The sequence below is a fragment of the Pieris brassicae genome, chromosome 4, assembly GCF_905147105.1.
Source record: "Pieris brassicae chromosome 4, ilPieBrab1.1, whole genome shotgun sequence".
NCBI classification, from domain to species: domain Eukaryota; kingdom Metazoa; phylum Arthropoda; class Insecta; order Lepidoptera; family Pieridae; genus Pieris; species Pieris brassicae.
In genome coordinates this window covers 4,194,988-4,212,669 of record NC_059668.1, presented here as the reverse complement: position 1 = coordinate 4,212,669, position 17,682 = coordinate 4,194,988, and the positions used below count along the sequence as shown (strand labels likewise).

The following is a 17,682-nucleotide window of genomic DNA, read 5'->3' as shown; positions in this document are numbered from 1 at the left end:
ATGATAAAGGTTAAAGATATAAAGATTACATGACCAAAATGCGAGCAACAATTCAGAAATATATATATGATAATAAATTAGATTTCCGAACGAAATTTTAGTATGGTAACATCGAAATCATATGACAATCAGTCATATTGTGTGATCTCGGGGGTGTAGCGATTTCAACAATGGCTCTGTTTTGGATAACTCTAGTTTTAAGCGTAATTGGTAAGTTTAATTTGAAAATTTACGTTTCCTGTGCAATTTTTATTTTCTTTTACATACATATAATAACTTAATATGTTTAGGTATCCACGCTGGAGGAGAATTTAGTGTGTTACACAGCCCCAGATCCTTGAGGTTTTCTGGATCTTCAAAGACATTAGAAAGCCTACTCAAAGAAGTATTTTCGGCTTCTCTTGGACTTTCCGTAGAAGAGGTATATTAAAGTATAATGTGGAAGAAACAACGTATCGTGGTTATAGTTATGATATTATTATATTTTTTAATTTGTTTCAGAATTCCGAGTGGAATGGCCTATCAGTTGTAGATCCTTTTGATACCCCTGAGGCTGTAGTTGAAGTATATGTTGATGGCGTTTCTTCTCTTGGAAATGCTGTAGGTTTGCAGAGCAAGAATTAAAAACTTTATCAATAAAAAAGTATTTCATCCTTAATTTGATATTTGTTATAGGCAGGGCTAAAGGCTAAGACATATCCCCTTACTGTGGATGAGTACGAACCTGACACATTTGATGCAGTTGCACACAGGATTAAGCAACATTTCACTAATGGTGGAAACAAACTAGTAAATATTAGACTGTCTGAACCTGATGATGTAAGTAATAAGAATTTATTTTTCCTATTGAACTAAATTTCAATAGGCAGACCACATGTTTAAAAAACAATCTGTATTATGCCTTGTATTGGCACCAAAGTCATATTAAAGATTTTTATGTTAATTTAAACTACTTTTAAATACATATTATAGTTATTGAATAAATATTTTTAATAATCACATTTAAAATTATTTAGAGAATATATGAGAATGTTTGGTTTGCAGTTGATTGCTTACTCCAAAGTTTTTGGTGACATTGCACCCCCAAAAGTTGGCAAACAGTTACTGCAACATTTGAAATATGATAGCTATGAAGAGGATTACCAGTTTCTCTTTGAGTTGGAGACATTAAAGGCTATTACTAATAAGGTAAATTAACACATTATTATATAATATACTGTAAAATAAGCATGTTTAATGCATGAACTAGACAATATTGTGAAATGCAAACTTGGCTGATGACATCAATTTAAAAAATGTATTTACTGTATGGTTAATGTATTTTATGTAAATTTTTAGATTAACTCTGGTGTTATATCTGCTGATAATATTGTAGACTGCTACAATTTTAGATTTACGTCACTCCATGCTTTATCAGACCTTCATGGACCCAACTCTTTGCAAACCAAGGAAGCTAAAAAACTCTTAGGTGAATTATTTGTGTTTTTAACATAACTTTTAAGAACAGTTACATAGTAGTTGTGTTGCACCAGTATTAGATTTAAATGAAAAACCCAAAAACCCCTAGTACAACAAGATAAAAATCTAAAGCCAATAAAAATAGGATAGCAAGAAATGGGGGCTTCTACTTCTCAAAAACTTACAATAAATAGAATAATTAACTTACTCTGACCCATAATGGATGAATAATTTTTATGCTTTTCCCAGTCTACTATAAATATTAGTAACTAGTTGAAACATTTATGTTGTCATTCATTTATTTAGGTGAAGCAATTCAGGCTCTGAGCATTGCTTTTGTGAAGGCCTACGATGGAAAAGTTCTAGTGACAGCTGTCACTACAGACATCGCTCATACACGCCGTGCTGTCCGTGAAGCACCCAATGATGATCCCGTCAGTGAGATGAATCCTGTATGTATTAATAATAATTTATTAAATCTGAACATGAAATACTTTGTTTAAGAATATGTGTTGTATGTTTATTATAACAATTTTCAAGTAATAATGATACTTTGAACTAATAATTCTAATCATCTAAAAAATTTGAACTAAAATAACTCATAAAATAATTATGGTATGTTGAAAATTTCTTAAAAGAACTTAATTTGTTATATATTATGTATAAATGGACAGGTGGAAGACCCGCCTTCTACCACTAGTAGCACTCCAAGTGGTAATGGTATAAATGTGAGCCTGACAAATCCTATTAATATTAGTACTTATAAAATTATAGTTTATTGTAGATTGATATTAATGCCTAATGTTGTCTCAAACTGACGATAGATTTATATATTAGTTCTAATAACAAAATCATTTAATGTCAGTCAACTTCACTTCAATCATGTAATAATGGTTTTGAAACACTATTTAGATTATTAAATATCTATTGGTACTTTTAAATCTAGTTAGTATATTTTTAATTGATAAGTAATTTTCATTATGATGTTATAGAGACACTTGCCCCTTAGCCATTAAAACTAATTCATTCTAATTGCACCATTTTAATGTAAGTCTCATCTGTCTCTTTTGATCATAACATAAACACAATTTGGCTGAAAGAGACGAAAGAGCACTTTATTTAAAAGAGTGCAATTGTAGAGGATTATTTTTTTAAGAATAAGGGGTTAGCTAATTGAGAACATTTTAATTTACGAAGATATTTTGATGACAGGCTGATGACAACTACACAGCAGATTACGCAGCTATATTCAACATCATTTTGTGGTTTGGAGTAGTGTTTGCTTTCACTCTCATCGCTATTGTGTACGCCATTATGGACATGGATCCAGGAAGGGACTCCATTATATACCGTATGACCAGCACTAGGATGAAGAAAGATAATTAAATTAAAGTATTATTGTGACGAGAGTCCCCTGTGCATAGTAGCGCAAATTTTATTTCAATTTTCAAAGTCCTGTTCCAATTTGTGCAAGATGTTATTAATTTGTGAAGTATAGTTAACTTATTGTATAAAATAGTGTTATAATTAAAATAAATTTATGTTCATTGAGTGTTTTATTTATATTTACAGAAAGTAAAGTTGTTTAAGAGCTAAGAATTATATAAATATTGAAATGACTTCCCTTTTTAAGAATACATTTCTTTGTCTTAAATATCATGGAAGTCTTTAAAGATTCGATTTGTTTAAGAAGTCGATGCTTACCCACAACACGTCTCTCGGCTGTAACATTTTCTATCAACATGGGGAAGACCTATGTATATAGTCAGAAGCAGAGTCCAGCTAATACCATATATATAATGCCTATCGAGAGTCGTAGAGGGCTATCGCTTTAACCATTGATATAATAATCAAGCCAATTGACCGTACTTATCGGGTTATAATCTTGTTAGTTTTAAACTTTGATCTGCTTACTGAATTTTTTAGTATCTTGTGATCAGGATATATTGTATAGAAGGCGTAACAATAGGGTGGCAGGGCTAACAAAATCCACGGGTTCCCGACCAAAGAGGGCCAAGATTGCCCAAGAGTCCGCGAGCTCAAAAAATTATTATTTTTATTTCATTGTAAATGTATGCAGGTTTCCTTCACCGAAAAGCTAGCGCATGGATGCCCCAGATGGTATAGTTACGCCACTGACAAGGTCTCTCTTTACATCTGAGGTATGAAGCAGAAGTAAAAAAAAAGTCAATGTTAGCTTTATTAAATCTTATACAAAATAAAAAATATACTACCAATTATATCTTACGCATGTAAATAGGCACATTTAATTGTAATATTAATTGTATTATTTTTTTTTTATTTTTTCAATTAAATTAAATAATAAAACTTAACTAAGAAGTTACACAATTAATTATTTAGTATAAATTATTATATTATACTCTGGTGAGATTTACCAGTCTTAAACATTATTTATTAGTAAATTTGTATATGTAAAAATTAAACATAGAAGCCTAATTTTATTCTTATTCTCAGTTTTATATAAAGATGTTTATTAAACACTGCTTACATTTAAAGTCATTTTAAGATTTAAATAAAACTTTTTTAATGAATATGAATGCGAATATAAGTCATACTGGAAAGGGATGGGATACTCTTAGCACTTTTTTCGAAAAGTTCTTATAGCTGACTAAAGGACACGTATCCTAGGTCATGTAATAAATTAATAAAAAAAACAACTAATCATAGTCCAAAATCAAATAGTTATGTGAACAGTGAACTTGATGTGACAATCTGTTAGCTGGTTTCTTAAAAGCACTCGAAACGTAAAGTTATGTAAATAAATTGGTGATTATACATACACCAAGAACACAAAATCATATTTTTATAAAATTCAATTTCAGTTTAGCAAACTATAGCACTAAATAATCATTAGCACAGTTAAAAACATAACAGTCATTAAGGCACTTTTGTATTATATTTTCAATAACCAATAGCTGAGTTTAAGACATGGTAGACATGCACATAGTATTTAAGCCGCGTTATAAAATTTTAACTGTAACCAAAAATATTAAAATTTTATTAAGTAAGAAGGGGTACGCAAAATCTTGGAACAATATACGTAACCAATTAGCCAGATTAGTGAGTATCTAACTAGATTCAAGGTCGACTTTCAGTGATTTTGTGTGCACAAGGCATGTTTGTTTTGAATTTCTCAAGTAAATGTGCACGACTCACAAAAATCTTTCTACGTTACTTACGCATAAATGTATATAAGTCGACAATATTTCAAAAATAAATCAGATGAGAGTGGGATATTTGTAAAAATTATTAGACAAAAATACTTTGCGACAGGCCTGACTATCTTCAATCGAATTTGTATGAAATTGGTCACGTGACACGCTTGTTGCATAGTTTCTGTTTAAAGCGGGTATGTTTGTGATCTGTCTGTGTTTTGTCTTAGTTCCGGCGCAGTGTGTAATGGTGTGCGCGTCGCAATCGTCGCCTCAATTCGGCTGGAAATCGTTCGTAGCATCGGCGACAGGCCGGACGCTCGTCATATTCGTAGAACTTGCTGCGCGTGCTTAAGGCCGTGTCACATACGGAACATGAGAAATGGTGTACGCACCATGCTTTGTTTAGCGCAGTGAATACTGAAAAAAAGGTATAGTTACAGTCACTTAGAGTCGTCTATTTAGAGGTAACGGATCACCGTTGTAAACTTGGCTAAGTAATTTGCCGATCTTGTGAGCAGCTTTCTTGTCCTAACAACTCGAAACCAATATTGTTTCGTCGGGAATAGGTTTCTGGGCCATAAGCGTGACTGTTTTAATGATGTTTGGCTAATCACTTCAATCGTTCAAACCCATTTTTTAGTTTCTTATATAATTATCAAAGACACCTTTAAAAAATTCGGGTTCTTATGTTGTATAAATTTATACTTATATTGTATCATTATGTCTTAATTGACTGCTTAAAGTAAATTCATAACTTTTATCAAAAGCCACAAACCGTCTCCAGCGATGACCTGGTTGCAGACGTAGCAGAGATTTCCAAACAGCTGGTGGTAATGCTGTTCGCAGTAGGCCAGGCCTTTCTTCTCGTAATGACGATGTCCGTGGAATGGCTTCTCGCATTTGGCGCACACGAAGTGCTAATCATAGCATATATTAAGGCAAAATTAAATAAAGACTAAAGGAATTCTAACTAATGTGACAACAATAGTGTACAAGTATCAAGGAAGATAAATTAAGAAAGAATTAAAGTAAAAGTTTTTGAAACGTTGAATTCTTTCACTTTTTTTTATTGGAATGACCAAGTTCGATAGCTATTTAAGACACAGATAAGTTTCTATATAAATAAATAGAATCAAAGAAGCCTTAATTAGTTTTAAATAATTGCATACTTTCTGTGGTATGGCTTTTCAGGATAAACACCTCATTAGTATTTAAAAAAATAAAAAATAACTATTTTTCAAATGAGATTGCTTAAGCTACTTTAATGACTCTTGGGGATTGTTGTATGCAATTCAATAAAAAGAGAATTTTAAGAATTCTACCAATAATGGGTATAAAAACAATAATATAGGAAATACAACGAAATCTTTTTATATTTATAACAGTTCTGTACGCAAATACAATTTTAAATTTATAAAATGTTAGAGAGACTTTAAATTAATTAATTATTTTATAAGTATACATATTTACACAACATAAAATTTTCATAGTAGTACATGTAATAGAAATATATTTTTCTCGACTTACCTCAACATGCCAATGTTTGCCCAAAGCGGTGACAATCCTCTCTTCTATGGGTCGACGACATGCGCCACAAATCGGGATGCCCATTTTGTCGTGACAACGTAGGCAAAATAGATTGTTCTGAGGAATTTATTTAAGAATTACCGGCTGTGGACTGACGGTTTTTCTCTCATAATTGCTTTTCCTACAATCTAAAGACCATGTAGGCAAAATCAAAGCAAAACCTTTTGCTAGCGATTAAGGCGATATTGATGGCAACTTAGCGTTTCCGCCGCCAGTTATGAATTCGACAGCGGTCAAAAAGTTTATTATATATAATCACATTCGCAATTATATTTTTAAAATCGAAAAATGATTTTGAGCCACAAATGAGGTGGCCATAGCTTATTTATGGAACACAACCAAATCTAGCATTTATGGATTCATAATCCCAGAAGTTAGGGCTGAATAGTTCTTACCACATCATTTGCGGCGTACCCAGGCCGGTTCTTGACCTCGCGCGCTGTATGATCCAGCTCCACTCCACAAGTAGCGCAAGTGAAGTGATAACCATGATACACTTCGCCGCGGTAACGCAGAGGTTCACCATCTATCACACCACTAGAAATAATAATTTTAATGATAAATAAATAAAAACAGTAATGGTGCTACAATCTCGGACTCAGGTTTCTGATACATATTTTTAAATAAGCAAGGACGCTGTCAGCTATTTGGGCCTAAAGCAGAAGGTTTCCTTACAATATTTGTTTCATAGCATAAATAGGTAGCGCCCATAGAAAGAAAAGTCCATGGCCGTGATCCAATTTTCACGATCTCAAGCTCGTGTTGATGAAAAAAACGCTATAAGATAAATAATTCAGTAGTGTAAATATAATTTTCTTTGTATTCAATTTGTCTGACAAGTCTGTATTGATTTGAAAATTTGTAACATCTCATGCACATTAAGCGGGTACAAATGGTTTATCATTGGGACTTTATACTATTCTTACTTCAGAGATATGATTATGTATTAGATTCTCACATCAGGTTAGAAATAATCTACTCATTTAATTTAAAATTAAGCCAAACATTTTATATATATTTTCCTTAAGATCATTGTTATTTTAAAACATTATTTAAAAAAAAACTTACTGGCATTTATGGCACATATAATTTTGTAATCCATCAGCTTTTATACGTGTGTTACAACCATGGCAAAGAGCTCGACCAGCGTTCTTGATAAAGCCAGCATCAGCCAACTCCATGTTACATTCCTCACAGCGGAAACATGCAGGATGCCAGTTAGCATTCATAGCTTTTATCACACGACCGATAACAAATTCACCTAAAATATATCATTTAAATAACTTGTTTGATAATATTGTTTTTTGTTTCTAGTAGCATTTTAGCATTATTTATTATAAGAGATCATTTGTAACAAAAATACACAAAATTGGTATAACTACTATTATAAAAAAAATATTTCATTGTAGGCATTAACTGTTACATATTTTAATGAAACTTACGACATTTGCCACAGCATGGTGCAAATAACACTTGAAAGTCTCGTTCACAGTACTTACGGCCTTCAAAATCATAATATACTCCATCAGGAAAAACGCGAAAACATTGGGCACACCTACAAAATAATTTAAATTATAATTATTTAATCTCTATATAACATTATATAATTCCAAAGTATGTAAATCAATAATGTAATAAAATTTTCAGGATTTTTATTAGAAATTTTTTTTCTTAAACATGTTGCCACTGAACCCTTTTCTTAAATACTTACACAAAACAGTTTGTATGCCACAGTTCACCATTGGAATTGACAATTTTTTCATTAGTCTCAAACCCGTCACCACATCTTGTGCAAAACATGTTATCAAGAGACATTTTTCCTATTCTAAAAACAAATTACTACTTGATTAATTCACATCACAAAATATATTATACAGGAAAATATGCCAATAACATGAAATATGAGTCATCAACCAAATTCCAATCCATTTAAGACAACAAATTAGTTAAAATCTCAAATGTATTATATATTTTTTTTAAATTACCATACATATTTGCAGTTTATTAATTTTTACAAAACTTTATTAAACATAAAAAGTTAATTAAGCTATGACGGAATTGGGATGAATTTCCATGTGAAGGTCATTGATGGAGGAGAAACATCTAATCTTTATTTCATAAGGAACTATATTAGTGTAACTTGAAATAGATGATATACATAGTAATGAATTAAATACATATATGAATAATGTATAAATTAAACAGAGGTTAAACTATTGCTTGTTATGGTGGTTAAATGAGTAAATGAATGTGGGACCACTCCCACATACATATGTTGCTTACCCAGGCATTTTGATCAAAAATAAGAAAGGTATCAAATAAAACTAATTGCTGAAGTTCTTTATCTATCTGCCAAAAAGAAAATTTACAATATAATCCTTCTCAATCACACAACTACAAATTAGGTAATACAAACAAAAATAGATTTCAGTAGGTACAAGTACTTACGACAAAACCAGTCCAAATGATAGGGCAACGTATAATTTACAATGTTAAATATTTATCATAAATATTTAAGTATTATCTTATATGTCGAACACAAGTACGGACATATATTAGTAAAATTTAACATCAATACGAAATGAAAAGCTTAATATGTTTTCCAAAAAATAACAAGGATTTAATTAGAATCTACTTCAAACTTTATTCTTATAGTCAAATATTACAGTCAACTGTCAGTTATAATCTATGAATCCTTAATTGTCGAATCCATGTCAAATATATTGGTTGTCCTAAGAAGCCATCGGAAATCATCTCTAAAATTAGATTTAATAATATATGTGACTACGTCATTGCCGACTATATCAAACACATTTTTTCATAAAAAACATTCCTATTAAATAAAAAGAAACTATCAAAAAACGCCACAATCTATAAACAAGCAATGCAAATAAGAATTATGCAACTTTAATATAAAAAGAAGCTTGTAAAGAGTTAAGTTTTGTGGTCGTGTGTCGTCGCATGAACGTCGCGTTCGTATAAATTGGATCCAGAAGGTCTCTAATGAAAAGGTTCTGAAACGAGTTAGAAATTATGCAGAACATTAAAGAACGAAAAATTGCGTACCTGGGTCACGTGTTACGCCATGACCGCTACCAACTCTCTAAATTTATTTGTAATGGGTAAAATACAGTGTAAACGGAGTGTTAGTAGAAGGAATAAATTAAAGCTTCGCAACGTTAGGGAGTGGACGGGTATTGCAACTGCGGAAGAGTTGCTGCATCTGGCACAGGACAACACAGACTTCAAGAGACTAACAGTTATGGAGAGGCACTAAAAGAATTTTTGTTGTTGTTATTGTACGTATGTTCAAATATATGTTAAATGAAACTATTTGTTTAAATCTGGGTCTCAATGGGCTTCAATCCTTTAAAGTATGTGCGTATAACTAACATAAAATTAGGGGTACTGGGGTTGCGACGCTAACAAAAAACTAACGTGGCTTATTTAAGGGTTTTTAAAGGTCGCGTTATCTGACATTATCGGAAACGTGAATGTTATATGTATCACAATTTATGAGTGTGGGAAAAACCAAAGGGCTCATTTTCGCTGCAAGTGTGTGATGATTGCTAATTCTTGGTTTGCGTTTCTAATTGTTAACTATATATGTAACTTGACGAATGTTAGCTTAGATATATTTATTTTACATAACTAATTATTTTTTTAAATTTATATTTCTTATGTCTCCTCTTGGGTGCATATTCTGCGTTAGACCCATAGACAATATTACAAATTGTTACATTCTAGCGGGAAAACTCCTTTAATCTGTGTCAATGTTAATATTGAAGTGAAATTTTGAAATTTCAAGTCAAACATTTTTTTTAAGTTAACATACATATTGCGGTTGTATGCATAGCATCTATTGGTGTTTATTTAAATTGTTTTCATCAAGTAGGAAGTGCCAGCATTCTGCATAATGGAGATGGATGATACACATATAAACCTTCTAAAGGATATGATCTTAGATGAAGGAAAATTGGTTACTTATTTAACATTGGCGAAAGATCTTTGTTTACACATTAACAATAGTAAACTATTGATGCATAGTTTCATTAAATCTATTCGTGAAGAGAATCCTAAACTAGAACTTAACATAAACTTTTTGATATCTGGTTTAATTGACGAAAATAAAGTCAAAGTAGCAGTTTGCTCTGAAGATAAGTTGGAAGAATATAAGAAAACGTTTAAAGTTGTCTACTTTATTCATGTATATAGTATTTGCAAAGGAATGCCAAAGGAAAATTCGGCAGCATTGGTGACTCTAACAAAATATGATGATTTTAACTTATGTCCAGGCATTATTAAAAGTCATGCCAGTATCAAGAGATCTGATGTAGAAATTGGTATTCTTAAAAGTAGCAGTCAGAAAAAAATTGTAAATCAGGTAGTTTCACACCCAAAAAAGGCTAAACAAGAAGATAAATTAAAACCTTTGAAGAATGTACAGGAAATCAATGGTAAAACCTTTAAATCTGAACCTGATTTGGAAATCAAAAATGAAATTATGTCCCCTAAAAAGAATTTCAAACCAAATATCAAACCTAGTACTCACAAGGGAATTGCGGGCTTTTTCAATAAACAAAATGGAATTAACAATAAAAAAGAAAATAAGATTACAGTAGATTTAAAGGAAACTAGCAAAAAAGTAGTAGACGTTTCAAAAACTGAACAGGATGCCTTAAATGATATAATGGATATTGATAATCAACAAGAGACAGAAGTTAAAAATGAAGCAAGAAATGAAAATATAATGAATGATAATAAAATATTAAGTAATATTAAAAAACATTCAAAAGTAGATAAAAAACGTAAAAGAGTGTTGCATGTTTCTGACAGTGATAGTGAAGAAGAGAATGATCCTTTTGTTGCTGAGGAAAAGAAAGAAATTGCTCCTGAATCTGATGAAGAAATTCCACCAACTCCAGTTGCAAATAATTTAAAAATAACAACAGGAATTGTGAATCCTAGAAAGAAGAGAAAGGTTGTAGATAAAACATATATGAGTGATGATGGTTACATAATTACTAAAAGAGAAGAGGTTTATGAAAGCTGTTCTGATTCTGAAAGTGTGGACAAAGAGGTGTCGGTTAAAAAAGAAATTAAAGAAGAGAAATTACAAATTTCTCCAAAAACAAAACCCAAGGAAGTGAAGAATTCACCAAAGAAGAAAAAAGTTTCCCCGCCTCAGAAGGGAAAACAAGCTACATTAATGAATTTTTTCAAAAAAAAGTGAAATTGTTATTTAAAATTAATCATGGAATTATATTTGTTACAATTCACATTTGTTAAAAGTACCTTAAATTACAGACTGCAACTATTAGGGCTTAGGGAATAGGCTTAATTTGTAAAAAAAAGATTTTATATCTTTCAAATGCCTTAAATATTTATTTGTCAAAATGTTTTTCAGAAACTTAAGTGTATCTGTATGAAAAACATGTTTATATATAAGGATATCTAAAAAAAAATCCATCGCAATCTTGTAATGTGGGAAGTAATAAAATTTTGTTAACACCATTTAATCAGGCAGCATTGTATTAAGGAAACACAAAGCTATCGCTTTAAGTCCTAGTATTTAGAACTTTTAAACCCAAGTAAATTGATAAATCATTCTAAGATAAAAGTCCTTATATGAAAGGTTAGAAGTAATCATATTGAAACCATTGTTACTGTATATAAATAAAACAAATTAATATAGAAATGTATCTTTATGTCATTCATTTCTTAGTACCTATAGCAACCATCCAATCAGGATGTACCTGAATATCTACTAAATAATTACATTTAGTATTGTAAGTTGATGTTGAATTGTCTGGACTAGATAATTGACTGAAAAAAAAAGATATGAGGTGCTGAAATTAATGAGAATATTTGAGAACAGCATCTTAAAAACACACATTTTTATTAGGGATAATCTAAGACCATGCACTAACAATTTATTATGCATTTACAATTTGCATGTAACTGACTTTTCACAATAGGCAACCTTTTAACCAAATTCACCAGATATAGAACCTTTGAGCCAAATACCTGGAATAAACCAAAATAAGATATGATGTTTTTTTAACTTACTTGTTTTTCAATTGACTATCCCAAACAACTTTCACAATACCATCCATTCCAGCTGAACATAGGATAGAGTTATCTGTGGTCATTTCGCTTAGGTCTGAAGATACTCGGTTTGTTAAAGTTGGTTTTCCTACTGCAGACCAATCAATGGATGTCACTTTTCCATAATGGCCCCTGTATTCATGTACACATGTGCATGCGGCCAAATCCCATACTTTTATTTTCTTGTCATCGCCTAAACAAAATATATATGCAACTTAGATGTTTATTAAATGTTTTGGTGGATTTGTTGTGATGGGTTATGATAGTATGGATACCAATATTTATAGATTGGGTTCAAATAGAGATAAGGCTAAACATACTGCAATTTTGAATGCCATAATAACAAGAAATTCCTTATAACATTAGAATTTGAATATATTGGACTCATTGTCCCCCGAGATACCTACATAATCAGTATTTACAAATGAGGCGACGTATTTTTAAATCGTTACCCGTCTTATTTTACTTTTTGTATTTACCTGCAGAGGCGAGATGCGTCCCACTTGGCGAAAAGGCAAGCGCTCTTACGGCCCCGCGGTGCGAGCAAAGTACGCGTACTAGTCTTGCGTCGCATACTGCCCAGAGACGCACGGATCGGTCCGCACTTCCCGTTGCTACGTACGCCTCGTTGGGGTGGAATTTTACGCACTACAAATATTATCTTAATAAAATTATTTTCCGTTATATAAATTTAAATTCCAGTGTACTTTAATGCAAACATGGTTAATTATTTACTATAAATCTACAATTAGAATAGACTATTTCTTACCGTGACGTCAGACATGTGTCCAACAAATATTCTCACAGGGAATGTTCTATCAAGTGACCACAACTTAGCTGTCCTGTCGTGTGACCCAGTTACTATGAATAATCCATTTTTTGATACATCCAAACACCATATTGGATAATTATGACCCCTGAAATAGAATTGGTTTAATTTTATTTGTGAAAAATTATTATATTTTTTAAGCTCAACATTGTGTGAACATGTGACATTAACATAGACATAAAACATATTAAGTTTATTTAATAATATATTATATATATATTGAAACAAACTAACTCAAATGCAAGGAACCTACCAGGATTCCTTCGATTGTGATTGCACATACAAAATGAGTTGTATAAATAAGAAATCAAATTCAAGAATCCAATACTGGAATGGTACCGAAATTGCATTAATAAGCGGGACCAACCAAAGTCAATATACCTATAAACAGATGCACAAGAATAGTCTGATATTCGCCATGCCCTCATTGTACTGTCATGTGAGGCGGAAAGAACTAATTCCTCTCTGGACAAAATGCTGACTGCTTGTACAGGGCCCGAATGACCTCGTAAGGGAATGCCTGTACCTATTTGCCTAGAAAACAAAATACAACTTATTAATATTATTTAAATAAATATTTTAGAGATGGATTTGCATCAATCAAACTTGTTAAAGTTTGGCATTCAAGGATTAAGAGTGGAAAATATCAAACAGAGGGAACATCCAATATATTTTTTAATAATAAATTTTCTGGCTTATAGTAATAGAAATACCTTGTATTATCATTTATTTCTGGATCTGGTGGAACGCTACATGCTAACTCTATTTCTGATATATTTCTATTAATGCGTCGATTAATATTATTCTGACCGAGGTCCCACAGTCTTATTTCTGAGTTACTAAATCCTCCGCATAAAACATTACAGTATTGGTCAGTTTTTGCACATATTAATCTGTAAAAGACAAAATAAAAATTTACCAATAATTATCTTCATTGTTTTAATTAAACACATTTTATTATTTTTAGTATTTTTTATTTATAAAATAGGGAGCAAATGGGCAGGTGGCTCACCTGATGTTAAGTGATACCGCCGCCCTCCATGGGCCATTCTCAATGCCAGAGGGCTCGCGAGTGCGTTGCCGGCCTTTTAAAAACGCTCAGTCGTGGAACGTCGGAAGTCGAGGTGATACGGGTGGAATTTTGTATTCTGCCTCGACGTCCGATGATTAAATTCAGCTGCAGGTATCAATCCGAACAACTCCTCTTAACACTCTCCATGGTAAATGCGGTAGAAGATGCAGAGCGACCCCACATCTCTACGCAACGCCAAAGGATCGAGCCGCTTGGAGCGGGATTGGTCATCGACGATTCGAACCACTCTTCGTTGGATACGGTCAAGTGGAGGGAGCTGGTACTGGGGTGCCTCCGCCCAGAGGTGAGAACAGTATTCCATGTGGGGCCGTATTTGCGCTTTATAGAGTTGCAAGCGGTGGCCCGGAGTGAAGTACCGTCTCGCCTTGTTGAGCACACCAAGCATTTTGGAGGATAATTTAGCCTTTCCCTCCAAATGACCGTGAAACTGAACGTCGTTCGATATGTCAACGCCAAATATTCCGATGCAGGCTGTGGCTTCAAGAAGAGTGTTTTCGAAAAGAGGAGTAGCGACAAAGGGTGGTTTTTTCGCGGAAAACGCGCAAACTTGTGTCTTCTTGGTGTTAAATTGGACTAGGTTTAGTCTACCAATGAATGTTGCTAAGTTGCAACATATCATTGATATGCAGAAGAAACAGGGTCGGGGATAGAACACAGCCTTGTGGGACCCCAGCATTCACGGGGTTAAGGTCGGAATATGCTCCGTCGACGACGACATTGATGCTCCGATCAGCGAGAAAGCTGGAGATCCAGTCGCATAATTTCTCGGGAAGCCCGTAGGCTGGAAGCATCGAGAGCAGTGCTTTGTGCCACACCCGATCGAAGGCTTTCGCTACGAACCGCTAGCCCCCCCCCCTGGACTCAATTGCCTCTGCCCATCTATGTGTAGGGTATACTAGGTCACCAGACGAACGACCACGACGAAAGCCCTACTGATAATCGCTAATCAGCTGGTGGCCCTCTAGATACCTAGATATTAGGGTGATAGTCCACTTCTTAAGCTTATGAGTATTAAAATAACTAGATTTACATGTTATTATAGACTAATAAGTCTTTAGAGTACATAATTTTAAAGATAATCTTTGTTTAATCAAGATTAAACAATAATATGGTCAAACATTAAAATAACAATTAAGTGGTGTTTGTTTCAATGATCATTAAAATGTGAATTCTTCCATACATGGGTATATATAACAAATTATGCATGTATAATATAAATTCACATTAAACACTTACTCAGTATCAGGGGCTGCTATTTTATACAATTTTAATGGCGCCAGAGATTCCCTTACTCCCTTTATTGCATCTTGAAGATCCCTTAGTTCTTTATCGACTGCATATTCAGAATGTCCGTTACATTTAGAAAACACATCTAAAAATATTTTATAAGGAATTTTATTTTCTTAGAACAATATTCATTTAATATTCTCTACGGTATTGGATATTTAAATAAAAGTAAAATGTTAAACTGATAATATGATATTTACTTACCACTTATATTTTCATTTATATTGAGTTCAATTTTGATTTTATCCTTTGAATCCTCTTCTTCTTCATCCTCCTTAAAAATAATGCACTCATTATGGATACAGGGTATTTTTATCAAGTAGCACTAGGAATATAAATATAATCTGTGCTACAATAAAAAGTATACACTTCAGACTTCACTTGTGTAATATCTAAATAATCAAATGCAATGAATGTAGATGTATTTTGAGTGTTTTAAAATTAAGTTCAGCTAATAGTTAAATCTATATAAAATAAAACTGCATGCTACAAATATGATTATTTATCTCAAAATATTATTTGTAGTGTATTTCCATGAAGTCATTCACACAGAGAGTACAGCTTAAAAAATAAAACCATCTTAGTAATATATACTTACAGTATTACTTTTACAATTTTCTCCATTAACATCTATGTGAAACCAAGTCTGCAATACCTGTATCATTAAAACATGACCATGTTTTGCTAAATATGCCTTAAGCATGTTCAAGGAATCTTGGGACAAACAAATGTCAAATTTACAAGACCTGAAAATCAGATTTTTTCCTATTATCACATCAGAAATTCAAAATAAACTTAAATAAAATATGGACAATGAGGGTTTAGTGATATTATTATTCTTTAAAGGAACAAAAAGACTAGAAAATTTGTGGTATTTAAATGAGACTAAATCATAGTAATCTTTTAAGAAAAATGCAACTTTAAACACAAGCTGTCATAGGTTTTCAAAAGTTATTATCAGCATGCCCAAAAGATTTTTATACAAGCTTACCTAAATGCTGCAATAGTTGGCCTTGTTTCTATCTCCTGAAGACTATAAACTGACCCAATGTCATCAAGCAGTTGATTCATGTAATCTTTCTCAGGTGTTTCATTATCAATAGTACCATTTTGTATAGAATTAAATAGCTGTTCTAAGCTGTTGGGCCTATAGAGAGCTGATGGTAGGTTACCATCAATTGGTTGGTGGTAAGATAAATCTTTCTGAGGAAGTGATGCTGAATGTCGCTTCAAAAACATTTGCGCAGGTCCACTATGACCACCTCTTAACATTTCCAAGTACAAGTGACAAAGAAGTGGTGTTAATAAGCCCAGTAGTTCACTTCTTACTTGCTCTATTTTAAGTTCTTTTATAAAATTAAATAGCCTGTAAAATAAGTGAATTTAAAAGTTAACCTAAAGGAACAGTGAGTGTTTCAAAGATTTCATTTCGTTCTTATAGAATTATAATGATAGTTGAATATATATATATATATATATCAGTTACAGGAACTTACCTTGTATATTGAATATCATACTGGCCTGGGTCATTATTAATACAAGAAAACAATACAGAATTAGCACGACTGGATTCACACTGTACAATAGTAGCTACCGCCATTTCCTCTGCACTTTGGCTTATAGAATTGTTGGTATTAAATATATCAATATCCTAAAACAAAACATTACGAACTCATAAATTAGTTTTGCCTAAAGCTTTAAATAAAGCATAACAGTATTTAAGATAAAATAATTACTCACTGGATAATTTCTACGTTCTAAGTAGGAAGTAACAACGGCTTTAACGGCATCGTTTCTATTTCGTTTCATTGAATTATAGGAGTAAATATTATTAAACAAAAATATTAATAAACTTAGTTTGATAAATAACACATTTGTTTAAAGCTCTGAAGTCTGACACATGATCACAGAACACTATTACTTCTAGCGAAGAAGAACAGCTTCATAGTAAAAAATGCTTACACCAACGCTCCAGTTAATGCCATCGGTACTATCGTATGGCGCGAGAATTTAAAATGGTATGCAAGTACAGAATTTTAAGGAATAATTTCAATTTTCATGTAGAGAAATGAAACAAGTACATGGGGAATTTTTTTATTAAAAATCTTGTGATATTATGCCGCATTTTGAGCATTTTACATTTC

General features: G+C 32.2%; 4 protein-coding genes across 7 annotated transcripts; 2 read left to right on the top strand and 2 right to left on the bottom strand.

Annotated features, from left to right (window-relative positions):
- The first annotated feature begins 93 nt into the window (after positions 1–93).
- Positions 94–3,005, top strand: LOC123708171 (ATPase H(+)-transporting accessory protein 2). 2 transcript variants are annotated; one of them, XM_045658712.1, is made up of 8 exons: positions 94–210; positions 291–421; positions 502–600; positions 676–819; positions 1,045–1,188; positions 1,339–1,468; positions 1,765–1,910; positions 2,133–2,291. In XM_045658712.1, exons 1-8 carry the CDS (start codon positions 171–173, stop codon positions 2,274–2,276), a joined length of 978 nt encoding a protein of 325 aa, XP_045514668.1. In that variant the 5' UTR covers positions 94–170; the 3' UTR covers positions 2,277–2,291. The 2 variants fall into 2 exon arrangements, with proteins under 2 accessions (XP_045514668.1, XP_045514667.1); XM_045658711.1 differs by lacking the exon at positions 2,133–2,291 and adding an exon at positions 2,671–3,005 and having other exon boundaries at positions 95–210.
- An 841-nt stretch (positions 3,006–3,846) lies between these two features.
- LOC123708666 (LIM and senescent cell antigen-like-containing domain protein 1) lies at positions 3,847–8,893 on the bottom strand. Of its 3 annotated transcripts, XM_045659485.1 has the most exons (9): positions 8,670–8,893; positions 8,505–8,570; positions 7,933–8,046; positions 7,664–7,776; positions 7,290–7,482; positions 6,617–6,758; positions 6,162–6,278; positions 5,410–5,551; positions 3,847–5,051 (listed from the first exon to the last, which is right to left on the bottom strand). In XM_045659485.1, the coding sequence occupies exons 2-9, from the start codon at positions 8,510–8,512 to the stop codon at positions 4,858–4,860; spliced, it is 1,023 nt and encodes a 340-aa protein (XP_045515441.1). In that variant the 5' UTR covers positions 8,513–8,570; positions 8,670–8,893; the 3' UTR covers positions 3,847–4,857. The 3 variants fall into 3 exon arrangements, with proteins under 3 accessions (XP_045515441.1, XP_045515443.1, XP_045515442.1); XM_045659487.1 differs by lacking the exon at positions 8,505–8,570; XM_045659486.1 differs by lacking the exon at positions 8,670–8,893 and having other exon boundaries at positions 8,505–8,638.
- Positions 8,894–9,990: 1,097 nt separating this feature from the next.
- On the top strand, positions 9,991–11,913 carry LOC123708565 (DNA polymerase delta subunit 3). Its single transcript, XM_045659337.1, has one exon. The coding sequence runs from the start codon at positions 10,138–10,140 to the stop codon at positions 11,452–11,454; it is 1,317 nt and encodes a 438-aa protein (XP_045515293.1). The 5' UTR covers positions 9,991–10,137; the 3' UTR covers positions 11,455–11,913.
- Positions 11,912–17,430, bottom strand: LOC123708564 (TAF5-like RNA polymerase II p300/CBP-associated factor-associated factor 65 kDa subunit 5L). Its single transcript, XM_045659336.1, has 12 exons — positions 17,279–17,430; positions 17,035–17,189; positions 16,530–16,904; positions 16,137–16,284; positions 15,743–15,812; positions 15,488–15,623; positions 13,872–14,051; positions 13,540–13,692; positions 13,099–13,246; positions 12,809–12,977; positions 12,291–12,522; positions 11,912–12,047 (listed from the first exon to the last, which is right to left on the bottom strand). The coding sequence occupies exons 1-12, from the start codon at positions 17,345–17,347 to the stop codon at positions 11,936–11,938; spliced, it is 1,947 nt and encodes a 648-aa protein (XP_045515292.1). The 5' UTR covers positions 17,348–17,430; the 3' UTR covers positions 11,912–11,935.
- Between the last annotated feature and the right edge of the window lie 252 nt (positions 17,431–17,682).